Raw genomic sequence first — 12,480 nt, forward strand, 5'->3', positions numbered from 1 at the left:
CTCTCCGACATAAATCACAGCAGGATCCTCCATGACCCACCTCCCAGAATATTGGAAATAAAAGCAAAAATAAACAAATGGGACCTAATTAAAATTAAAAGCTTTTGCACAACAAAGGAAACTATAAGCAAGGTGAAAAGACAGCCTTCAGAATGGGAGAAAATAATAGCAAATGAAGCAACAGACAAACAATCTCAAAAATATACAAGCAACTTCTGCAGCTGAATTCCAGAAAAATAAACGACCCAATCAAAAAATGGGCCAAAGAACTAAACAGACATTTCTCTAAAGAAGACATACAGATGGCTAACAAACACATGAAAAGATGCTCAACATCACTCATTATTAGAGAAATGCAAATCAAAACCACAATGAGGTATCATTTCACACCAGTCAGAATGGCTGCTATCCAAAAGTCTACAAGCAACAAATGCTGGAGAGGGTGTGGAGAAAAGGGAACCCTCTTACACTGTTGGTGGGAATGCAAACTAGTACAGCCACTATGGAGAACAGTGTGGAGATTCCTTAAAAAACTGGGAATAGAACTGCCATATGACCCAGCAATCCCACTGCTGGGCATACACACCGAGGATACCAGAATTGAAAGAAACGCGTGTACCCCAATGTTCATCGCAGCACTGTTTACAATAGCCAGGACATGGAAGCAACCTAGATGTCCATCAGCAGATGAATGGATAAGGAAGCTGTGGTACATATACACAATGGAATATTACTCAGCCATTAAAAAAATACATTTGAATCGGTTCTACTGAGATGGATGAAACTGGAGCCCATTATACAGAGTGTAGTAAGCCAGAAAGAAAAACAACAATACAGTATACTAATGCATATATATGGAATTTGAAAGATGGCAATGATAACCCTATATGCGAGACAGAATAAGAGACACAGATGCATAGAACAATTTTATGGACTCTGAGGGAGAAGGTGAGGGTGGGACGTTCTGGGAGAATAGCATTGAAACATGTATATTATCATATGTGAAACAGAACACCATTCCATGTTCGATGCATGAGACAAGGGCTCAGGGCCGGGGCAATGGGAAGACCCAGAGGGATGGGATGGGGAGGCAGGTGGGTGGGGGGTCCAGGAAGGGGAACACATGTAAACCCATGGCTGATTCATGTCAATGTATGGCAAAAACTATTACAATATTGTAAAGTAATTAGCCCCCAACTAAAATAAATAAATTTATAAAAAAAAGAAAAAAAAAAGTTGATTTTCCTCAAGAGTTTGTCCTTTTATAGCCCCTTGCAGCCCAAGTGGCCTGTACCATTTCTCAGCAGAAGAAACTCAAGATTGAAAAGCCCAAGGCTATGTGGGAATCAAGACTCACATACAAATCCCTTCTTTTCTTCATCGCCATGTGACATGTCCCCTTGTCTTTCTGACCCCATGCAGTTTCATGCTCCCTGGAGAATTCCGACGATCAAAGGTTTGGTTTAGACTCAGCTTTTCTGCTCTCCTTTGTCCGGTCCCAGCATCATTTGGAAAACAGAAAAGCACGGCTCCTGGGATTCAACACCATTTCTCTGGAGCCCCTCGCCAGCGAGCCCATGCTCGCTGGGTCCCACAGGATCCCAACCATGAGGGATTATGTAGGATACTGGGGACCTCAGAAGCAGGGAAAGCAGGTTTGGGGCACCAACATTTCTAGGGAATGTGATGGGGCCGGCTTTTCTTTTCCCACATTAGTGGAGGAAACAATGGCAGAGATCATCCAAACCAGCAAGTGAGATTCAGAGTCAATGAATTTGCCTTTGGAGTGTTTTCCAATCTGCACACCTGAGAGGTATGCAGTGATGCTGGGGTTACTGAGGGCATGTGGGAAAGGGAAGTATTGGGAGTTTGGCATTAGCAGATACAGACTACTATATACAGAATGAATAAACAAGGTCCTACGGTACAGCACAGGGAACTACATTTATTATCCTGGGATAAACCATAATGGAGAAGAATATGAAAAAGAATTTATATGTGTATTGTTGTTGTTGTTTAGTTGCTAAGTCTGGTATGACTCTTTGTGACCTCAAGGACTGCAGCACATCAGGCTTCCCTGTCCTTCACTGTCTCCCGGAGTTTACTCAAACTCATGTCCATTGAGTCATATATACGTGTGTGTATATAACTGAGTCATTTGGCTATAAGCAGAAATTAAACATGATATTGTAAATCAACTATACTTCAATAAAATTTTTAAAAAGCAAACCTTGAGATACAGAAAGATTACAAAAAGGAGGGATATCAATCATAACATCTACCAAAAGGTTGGAAGGATTGTAGGAGTCTAAAGGAGCTTAGTACAGTGCCTAGTACTTAGAAAGGGCTTTATAAAAGTTTGTTAAAATAAACGTAATCACACGTAACAGTGCACACGACTAGGGTATATTCATTTAGTACTATTTGCTTGATGGGAAAAAGATAGAAACCTCCTCGGGCGATTCCACACTCACAAAGGATGCAGCAACACTGGGGAGCCAGGTAACCTCAAACCTTGTCCACACTCACCAGAATCAAAGAACATCATTCTGAGATCTAGTGGTAGTAATGAGACTGCTGTTAAGCCACTGTTAAAATGTTTCTCAGGGAAGTAGGGGCTTCCACTATGCTTATGACATGTTTTTTGTCCTTTCCACCAATCTTCCTCCTCAGGGTGGGGGTCCCAGCTCAGCCAAATCACCCAGCAAAGGATAGCTGTCAATCCCACGACCGTGATGTGGGTTAGACCTAACGCAGTAGAAACAATAAAAAACCTGAGCAGAGGGGGAGACAGAGAGAGACGGAAGGAAGGGGCTTCCTGTTCCTTCTTGAGCTAAAAGGAAACCCTGGGGCAACTCTGGGAGCCACTGAGAACCCCCAAGGCTGCCCTGGTTTTGACTTTGTCCTCTGTTGGTCTGTGACATTCCATGCTGCTACTGCATCTTGTTTCCTGGGGCTCCCAGGAGCCTCGACCAGTTTTTAGGGGCTCCCAAGTACCTTCTGGCCAGATGTCCTACAGACGCGCAAATCGTTCCCCACCCACCCCTGGTCTGTGCAGCCCTCAGGGAGCCTGAGTTGAGACCTACTAGGACCTGTGGTTCCAGCACCGTCCTCGGCACCTTGAAGTTGGGTTGGAAGCAACAGGGCTTCTCAAAACCTGCCGGCTGATCACCAGAAAGGCCTGGGCTACCTCAGAACACGGAGAGGTCTTTCACCTTGCTCAGAACAAAATGAAATATGCCATCCATCTCCTCTCTGGCACTTGCCCAGCCCTTCTCATAGGGAGCTAAATGCCATGCTTCATTGATTGGTCAATAAGTCGTGTTTATTGAGCTGACAGTGTGTACGTATGAGGGTAGGGGAGCTGCAGACAAAGATGGATGAGAAAGGAAGAAAACCAACTGGGGTCAAATGCTAGGGTTCATGTATAAAGAAGGGACTCAACACCTTTCCCTCCTATGCATAGCTGGGCTGCTCGTTCCTTTTGCGCCATGCTGGGGGTCTGCTTTCTCGCCTCTCCCAAAGGCTCCACAAGGAAATGGGTGAGAGCCTTGCCAGCACTAGGAAACCCTTTCTTTATGTGGTGCTGACCTCTAGAGGCTTCCAGTTAAAAAGCATCCCAAAGGACCAACTGTTTTACAGTCTGTTTTTTACATCCTGCATGGTTGCCATATTTTCCTGGAAAACAAGAAATTTTCTCTGCTCCTTTAAATGCTGCCTAATAGGAAATGGTGACTTTATTCTGTGGCTGCCTAATTACAGCCTGCTCAGATTTTTAGGAACATCATTGCTTTTTGCTCCAGAAAAGGGAAAAAGGTAGGTTAGAAATCAGGAAAGTATTTCAAAGTTAGTGTTTGCCTACTATGAAACTAAAAGGAAAAGCAGAGGGCCAGCTATCTGGGGATGTATTTCTGGAGTTTCCAAAGTATCAAGTGCCCAGACTCACTAAGGGAGACAGGAATGTTTGCTCCTCACCCATCACCCCTCACCCCAGTTCAGCAGGAGGGCACAGTGGTGGTGGTGATGGGGCACTCTCTGCCAGCCCCTCCTGCACACATGTGCCAGGCCACTGGCTCAAGTTTTGGTGCAGGATACAAACACTGGGTTTTGCTTATTTTATTTCAACCCATTTACATCCACAATGAAAACTAGGGACATTGGGAGGTCCCACTTGGCCTGACTTTATTTTGAAAATGAGATTCATTTCTAAAGGAAAGAAGACTATTCTTTACATCCCTAAGCAAATCACCCCAAATTTTCCCATCTTGTTATAGGTTTTTATTCTGTTTTTAGTATTTATTTACTTGGCTGCCTCAGGTCTTAGGTGTGGCATACAGCATCTTCGATCCTCATTGCTGCATATTGGCTCCTTACTTGTGGCATGTGGGATTTTTTTTTTTTTTTTTAGTTGTGGCAAGCGAATTCCTAGTGGTAGTATGTGGGATCTAGTTCCTTGACCAGGTACTGAACCCAGGACCCCTGCATTGGGAGCATGGAGCCTGAGTCACTGGACTACCAGGGAAGTCCCCTATCCTGTATTCTTGATCACAAAAAGAAAGGACACGTAGGAAGGCAGGAGAAAATATCCAGGGATGTCAGCACTGGAGCTAATACACATCTACCATTTTGGCTGGGGTCTTTATTTTTTTGTTGTTTTATTAGTGCTTACTTTTTATAGTAGCTTTAGAATCACAGCAAATATGAGCAGAAGACAGAGATTTCCCACTGATCCCCGGTCCACACACATGCGTCACTTCTCCCATTTCAACATCCCCCCACATAGTGATACATTTGAAGCCTACACTGACACACCTTATCACCCAGAGTCCATCATTTACATCAGAGTTCACTTGGTGTTGTATATTCTATGGGCTTGGACAGATTTATAATGATATGGATTCACCATTACAGTATCACAGAGTGGTTTCCCTACTAAAAATCCCCTCTGCTCCAACTATTAATCCCTCTCTTTTGGACTCTTTATTTCTAAAAGGGACCTTAGAAAACACGGGTTCAAAATGGAGAAATAGTTTTGCCAGTGTTGGTCGTCTAGCCCTGGTTCCCTGAGAAAGCACTTTCCTTATAAACTTTGCTTCCCTCCTGCCCTGATCTCACCAGCCAAGACATGTCCCCACAACACTAGTGCCCGGAGGGAACTTGGAAATGAATCCATACTCTTACCTTTACAGATGAGGAAACAGAGATGGGGCGAGGGGAGGTGACAAGCCTATGATCACACAGCCAGTCAGGAAGCAGACTGGGCTAGAGCCCTGTCCTAGGACAACCAAGTAGAGAAAGAGTCTCTGCTAAGGGAACATTAGGTCCTGCACTTGGATAGAGGAGCAGGTTTGCATTTTAAAAAGTCTATCTGTGAGGGACTTCCCTTGTGATCCTGTGGCTAAAACTCCACGCTCCCAATGCAAGGAGGCCAGGTTTGATCTCTGGTCAGGGAACTAGATCCCACATCCCACAACTAAGATCCGATGCAGCCAAATAAATAAACATTAAAAACCAAAAGGTCTATCTGTGAGAGTGCTCAACTAACAGTATCAAGGGAATTCTCTTGTAAGAAAGGCTTTGTCTGGGGAAGACCACATCACTGCCACTAAGTGAGGTCTGAAAGCTTGCACACTGCCCACCACTCAGTACAGTCTCTGACAACAGCCATGTTAAAACGAAGAAGCACAAATTAAGTTTCCTGAAACACACACATGAGCTTCTAGGGTGTGTCTATTTCAGGCAATCGCAAATCTAATTTAACAATCTATGGAGACCTATTCATTTGGGGAAAGAAACTTGCTCTTAAATAATGGGACTTATTACCAACTTCCAGATTTATTCTTTAAATGCCACTGTTTCTGAATAACAAGTGGGAGGAAAGTAGTGGGAAATAGTGTCCTGTCATCACAGAATGACCACAGGTTTCTAATTGGTGTCATAATGGATTCCTGATTAGGACAAGAAAACAAAAATCTAAGGTTCGAAGGAAGAGTGGAAAATTACTAAACACCAGCTGCAGCATCAGAATAGATTAATGTTTCCAAATACATCAATTATTAACATCTGAATCGTATTAGTGGTTGTTGTAATCACGTCCTCACTCGCCCACTCCCACTCTAGCCAGGCCCCAACAATAGCAACCACACAGCTGGCCAATGATCCCCAGTTCCCGTCCCCCTATGGATCAAGTAAGGTGTCCTTTAGGACCAAACGTGGTGGAGACGGTAAACAAGAGACACATGTCACCAGAGATCGGAAGGCTCTTTAATAGCAAGCGTATGGTAATTACATCGTTGGATGAGTTCCTTACCCGCAGGGGAGTGAGAAAGGAGCAGGTGTAGACAGGGTTCAATTTGGGGTTTACACTGCTGAAGCATCTAACGAAGGGCAACAGTTTTTGGCAACCCATTTCACAGCTCTGTAATTTACAAGAGATTTCTTCAAAAAGAAATATAAAGGCAAAGAAAGCATACACACCCTGCATGAGACATTTCTCACCTAAAAAACAAAAGCCCCAAACCATTCCTTGCTTTTTCTTCTTATGCGGAGAGCTCAACGCTGCTCTTACACAAATGAAGACTAGTTCACAGATGGTTTCAGGTTTTCCCTAGAACTGACGGTTTCCTCTCTCCTCTAAAAAGCTGAGGAGATACACAGCACTGCTCTGCCTAGCTATCAGAAGGTATTTAAAGTAAAAAATGAATCTGAAGAAACAAAAACAAAAGGAAAAAACAGGCAAAGGCAGCTTTTACAAAGAACAGACCGTCAGCTTTCTCCGTGGTACTGAACAACTTGAACGCACAGTTCTCAGCAAATTAAATGTTCATGTGTGTGTGGCCTGGCGCCTGCTTTTAACTACTTGTGCCTATTCAACCATACCGTGCTTTAAATGGACTTTCTACAACATGAAATGCTCACGGGTCCTCTGTTTTTGTAATCCAAATGTGAGTACAGATATCAAAGACAACACCTTATTTAACAACCTGCCCAATGAACATGAGCTTTAGCAATATATTTTACCACAGACACCACGTTGCCACGGATACCAGTGGCTACTGGCATTCTGGCAAGTCTGAGAATTAGTCTGCATAAAATCCAGAAGACTTCAGCCTTTCACCTCATACCCGGTATTACCAAGATAACTGATTGTGTCTTTATGGAAGAGGATTCATTTTTAATGCAAAACATTTGAGGCTTCTCTGGTACTCTGAAGACTAAACCATCAGGCAATGGCATCTCTTTGGAGTTAACACTCACTAGAGGGAAGCAGGATCTGGGATCCACTTGAGTTTCAATTGTGCTCTTTCTGCAATCTGGAAGCGTGGTGGAGGAGGTGGGCTCTGCTCTCTGGCCAGCGGGGACATTTCTTATACAGACCCTTCTCTGCAGCTGACAGCAAGGTCAATTTTGGTTCTCCTGCCTGCCAGGTGATCAGAGGCCCCTCTCAGATCTGACAGCACATTGGAAATACAGGTTTCTCTGGCAGGTGGCTTAACGAGGAACAGAACTCTACCAATTGGCAGGACATCCACTGTCTCCTTGGCTGGAGTGGGGGTGGATTTTTAAAGCCACAAAGCCACTCCCCCACTCAGGCCTCGCCTCTCAACAGGCAAGCAGTTCCTTTTCAGGAAAGCAGGACCCTGGTGAGATATTTCCTGGTGAGATAGGCAGGAAAATAGTTCTCTCGTACTTTACAGAATAACTGCCTCTTGGCTTTATTTATTTAAAGAGTCAGACCCTAACTCTGTCATTCGGTTGAACACCTCACTCATCTCCTCCTACCACAGGTTAAGTCCTGCCTATTCTTACGTGTCTTCACTCAAACCATGGGAAATCAAGTCTGTTCATACCACAGCTTCCCCACCTGTACATTTTAATATGCAAGATTTCTAAAATATAAATTCTGACAATGCTCTAGTATCACAGCTCCCCTGGGTCCAAACACTTTGTGCTCTCATGAACCAGAAGTAGTATTTAAAGATGTACTTGTGCTGGGGAAAGGTTTCTGCTCCTATGTGGACACTGACTGTAAGAGGATAGAGGTTTCACTTGCAGACACTGGAAACCTTGATTCTGGCACCAGGACACAAGGAGAATCCTAAATAAGAGACTTTTCATGTTTTAGGCATGAGGGAAAAAAGCACTATGTGCTGCTGGGAGCCTGGAAGACTCGGGTGGACACAGGGGTCTCCAAGGTGATGACAGGCATACTATGGGGTCTCAGCTCCCTCCAGAATCTGCTCTTTGACTCCCCAAAGTCTCTTCAGTATGATTATTAGGCAGGGAAAGTAACTGTGTCACCATCAGAAAAATGTTTCTGTGATTCACTGAAACCTGGGATCCAGGTTTTGTAATGTTATCGCAGGCATGACTTCACAGTTAGCCCACAGTGATCAATAAGCAATCAACCATCCCCCTATTCACACACCCACCCACACTCACACACATGCCTGTGCATACATACTCAGTCACTTCCTATTACTTCTTTCTCTCTCCCTGGATGACATGGCAACAAAGTACTCATCTTTCACTCTCTCCCAGCTATTCCTCATGTGAATTTCCCTTCTCAGTTAAGTTAAACTTATTCTACTTCCAAAGCCCCAGTCTGTCAGGGCATCAGGAAAACCCTTGCCTTGCACAGCAAAGCACACCAACTGGAATAAGTATGTTTTCCACATTCCTGGGGGCCCTCCTTCACCTTCTCACCCAAGGAACAGAATCTCATCAGCCCCTCAGCATCGGGGCCAATGGGCTGCAAACACTCACAGACCAACACAAACAAGATTTAAAAGGTATTTCCTTTGCATTTCTTGAAGAGTTTCCTTGACTATAGCTCTTTATAGACACACACAATAAGACAGTCAAGGAAGGGCAGTGGTTCAAGCAAGAAAGCAAACACCCCCTGCTTTAGGTGAGTGAAGTGACTGGCCCAAGGTCACGGCAGAGTCAGGACTAAATCCAGGTCTCTCTCCTAACTCCTGGGTCTCTGCTCCTCCCGTGGTGCCACAGTGCCTCTCCGGTCAGTGTGTTTATGTGTTTGTGAGAGTCTAGCCAGGGAACCACTTCCATCATGACAACCACAGGCTGCCTGCGTCCCTGACCAGCCGGGTGAGGCTCCACAGTGAGCAAGCTCTAGTGCCACCCGAACAGCGAGTCCACAGCACTGGTGGGTGTGTGTATGTGTGCACGTGTGTCGGTGTGCACTGGAGCGGATACGCACAATCAGAGAAAGCGAAGCTTTAGAGGAAACAATCTGATTTACAAAGTTCTTTGGGGTTTTGCCACAAAAATAAGAAACACACAGCGATGTTCCCCCCAACCCTTGGGGGCAGAACAAAGACCAGATTTCTCCCCGGCATGGAACGGCTGAGTTTATCTCAGCTCAATTTTTATAAACAGAGAACATTTGCAAAATAATACCAAAATGCATCTGGTCAAAGCCTAAACACTTTTTTCATAAAATACATTTTACATTAATGTCCATTCCATTTTTGAACATATGTAAATTTAGATTTTTAAGCCTCGAACTACAAAATTTCCAATTTACCTCTGAATGGAGCAAGCTAGTCAAGCGTCTTCATTTTGGTGGCAGAGGGCATCCTTTCGGCCTACTGTGTGAAAATGGAGCTTATGGGTCTGGGTGCTACCTATGGGGAGGGGCAATTCCAACCACCTGTGCTCAGGTACACAGCCAATCAGAACACAGCATGAAAGCAAAGCATGGAGTCTGCTCACCCCACTGGATGAAACCTCAAGGTCTGTTTTGTTAACAGGCTACTCTGAAGGAAATTCATTTCACTTCAAGTTAACCTTTAATATGTCTTTCCAAGAAAGAAAAAAAAAATCAAGACAAAACGTGGGCACTGAAGCACGGATGGAAACCACGAAATTATTTTACCCGATGACTTAAAACTGCAGGACACCATTTTAACCACGAGCAGCTGCGCTCCTCACAGCACCAATCAATTAAACAGAAAGTGTTGAGATAATCAAGCTTACACCGACATGCCTGGAAGATATACAAGACTCCCGTAAGCTCTGTGGCCTCTACCGCTGCTTTCTTAATCTAAAACTTTGACAACCCAACAGGCACATGTGTGCATGTTAACAACAGTTCCACCCCAGATGTTACGATTTGTCAAGTGTCATAAAAGAGGCAGTCCACATCTTTTATTAAAACTGGAGATGCAGAAGGGTCTAAGAAAAATGAATGTTTTAAATAATTCCATGTTAGCATTGCAAAGAATTTCCGCACTCGGTGTTTGTGGCCAAAGCAGTGTTTCCAGTTATTATCACAGCTGTTTCTGTGAGTTGTCTGACTATTTTGATCATTAAAACTTCCCCACTGAACCAAGCTAACCCATGATTAAAAAAGTCCCACCTTCATATCACTCTATGACTTCATTGCAATTGAGTTCTTCAAAGCACTTGATTACAATTTTTAAATAAATTATAGAGTGGGATCCTTTTCTTGACTTTTTTTGAAAGAATAAGAGATGAATTAAGGAAGTAAAGAAGGATCCCATCATATTTAAAAAAATTTTTTTATCCTGGTTTATTTTCCTTTTAAATTCATCTATGGCTTCAAAGTTTAAGTGGCACTTGGATTCGGGATGTTTTCATAATTTAATAAGTTGCCATCTTGTTATAAAGAGAGAAGGTAAATGTTTCATTTCATATGGGGGTGGCTTATAAACATTTTCAAGAAATCAATAATTTATGTCACCCCATTTATATTCTCCACTTTAAAAGTGGCTTTGGAACCAGCATGTTTTAAAATAATTGAACATGCAAGTAATGTTTCTACCTAACCATGAACCAGTTGCTCTATATCCAGGTAACTGAGTAATGGCAGAACACTTAAACAAAGGCTTCTTTGCCTCTCTTACCCTCTTAATCCAAAATTAAGTAATTCTCCTTTTCCGCCCATGTATTTGCATTTGGGCAGTTTTAATGACTAGATATTAAAACTCATGCTTTATAAGCAAAACCTTCCACTTACACACACTTAAAAGGTACATAAAAAGTGCAGACTGCATTTCTTCTCTGCCATGCTTTCCCTCAATAGTGTCACCTGTGATGACTCAACGCATATCCTTAATACATTCAGAGTTCTCGACATTTGGGTCAGCAAATGTTAGTTCTCCAACATAAACTCAAGAGAGAACAGTCAGCCACAGAATGGACTCTAAATTCAAACTGGCAAAGGCTACCGAGACAACTCCATACAGACCCACTGAAACGGGAGTAAAATTCAGGTCACTTCTGAGCAAAGCTCATCCCAGATATTGTGTGGTCATTAAAAAGGTATTTCATATTAATTTGGATGCTGGGAGTCAGACGTCCTGTTTCGAAGTGCTAATGCAAAATGCTAACCCAGGAGCTCACGACCCCACCCTAGGTACACGGGGCTCACTCTCCTTCTCAGGCGGGAGCCCTTGGAAGTCTACTGCTGACTGACCCCCATCTGGGGGTGGTCCGCTTCTGGCTCCTCCTCTTCCACGTCTGCACTGTACTCTTCAAAAGCGTCATCATCTGCATCCGGAAGCCCCAGTAACTACAGGGGAGAGAAGAGAAGCAGCTGTGAGTGCCAAGTGGCCAAAAGGCAGGAAGACAACCAAAGGCAGTGGATACAAATTCAACAGCACTGATGATAAGAGAGGCAATGATACACAATGGAGAAAAGACACTCTCTTCAATGAGTCGTGCTGAGAAAACTGGACAGCTCCATGTAAAAGAATGAAATTAGAACATTCTCTCACATCATATACAAAAATAAACTCAAAATGGAGTAAAGATCTAAATGTAAGACCAGAAGCCATAAAACTCCTAGAAGGAAACATAAGCATAACACTCTTTAACATAAATTGTAGCAATATTTTTTTAGATCTCCTAAGGTAAAAGAAATAAGAGGAAAAATAAACAAATGGGACCTAATGGGGGACCTAATGGAACTTAAAAGCTTTTGCACAGCAAAGGAAACCACTGACAATACAAAAAGACAACCTACTGAATAGGAGAAATGTTTGCAAATGATATGACTGATAAGGGGTTAATATTCAAAATACATAAACAGCTCATACAACTCAATATAAAAAAAAAACCCAATCAAAAAATGGGCAGAAGACCTGAGATACAGATGGCCAACAGGCACATGAAAAGATGTTCAACACTGCTAATTATGAGAGAAATGAAAATCAAAACCACAATAATATCAAATTTCAGAATGGCTGTTATCAAAAAGTCTATAAATAGCAAATATTGGACAGGATATGGAGAAAAAGGAACCCTACTACATTGTTGGTGGGAATGTAAATTGGTGCAGCCACTATGGAAAACAGGATGGAGGTTCCTCAAAAAGCTAAAAACAGAACTACCATATGACCCAGCAATTCCACTCCTCAGTATGTATCTGAAGAAAACAAAAATACTAACTCAAAAAGACACATGTACCCCAATGCACACAGCAGCATTACAGCA

At 43.1% G+C, this 12,480-nt stretch overlaps 1 protein-coding gene across 2 annotated transcripts in view; it reads right to left on the minus strand.

The window, feature by feature from the left end:
• Positions 1-6,242: 6,242 nt before the first annotated feature.
• MTURN (maturin, neural progenitor differentiation regulator homolog) overlaps positions 6,243-12,480 on the minus strand; it is a 31,801-nt gene continuing 25,563 nt past the window's right edge. For both annotated transcript variants that reach the window (XM_081534844.1, XM_081534845.1), the window contains exon 3: positions 6,243-11,557. In XM_081534844.1, the coding sequence (XP_081390970.1) occupies positions 11,447-11,557 (111 nt within the window). In that variant the 3' untranslated portion in view covers positions 6,243-11,446. The remainder of the gene's footprint in view (positions 11,558-12,480) is intronic.

Source organism: Giraffa tippelskirchi, chromosome 10 (assembly GCF_054371585.1).
Source record: "Giraffa tippelskirchi isolate mGirTip1 chromosome 10, T2T-mGirTip1v1.2.pri, whole genome shotgun sequence".
NCBI lineage: Eukaryota > Metazoa > Chordata > Mammalia > Artiodactyla > Giraffidae > Giraffa > Giraffa tippelskirchi.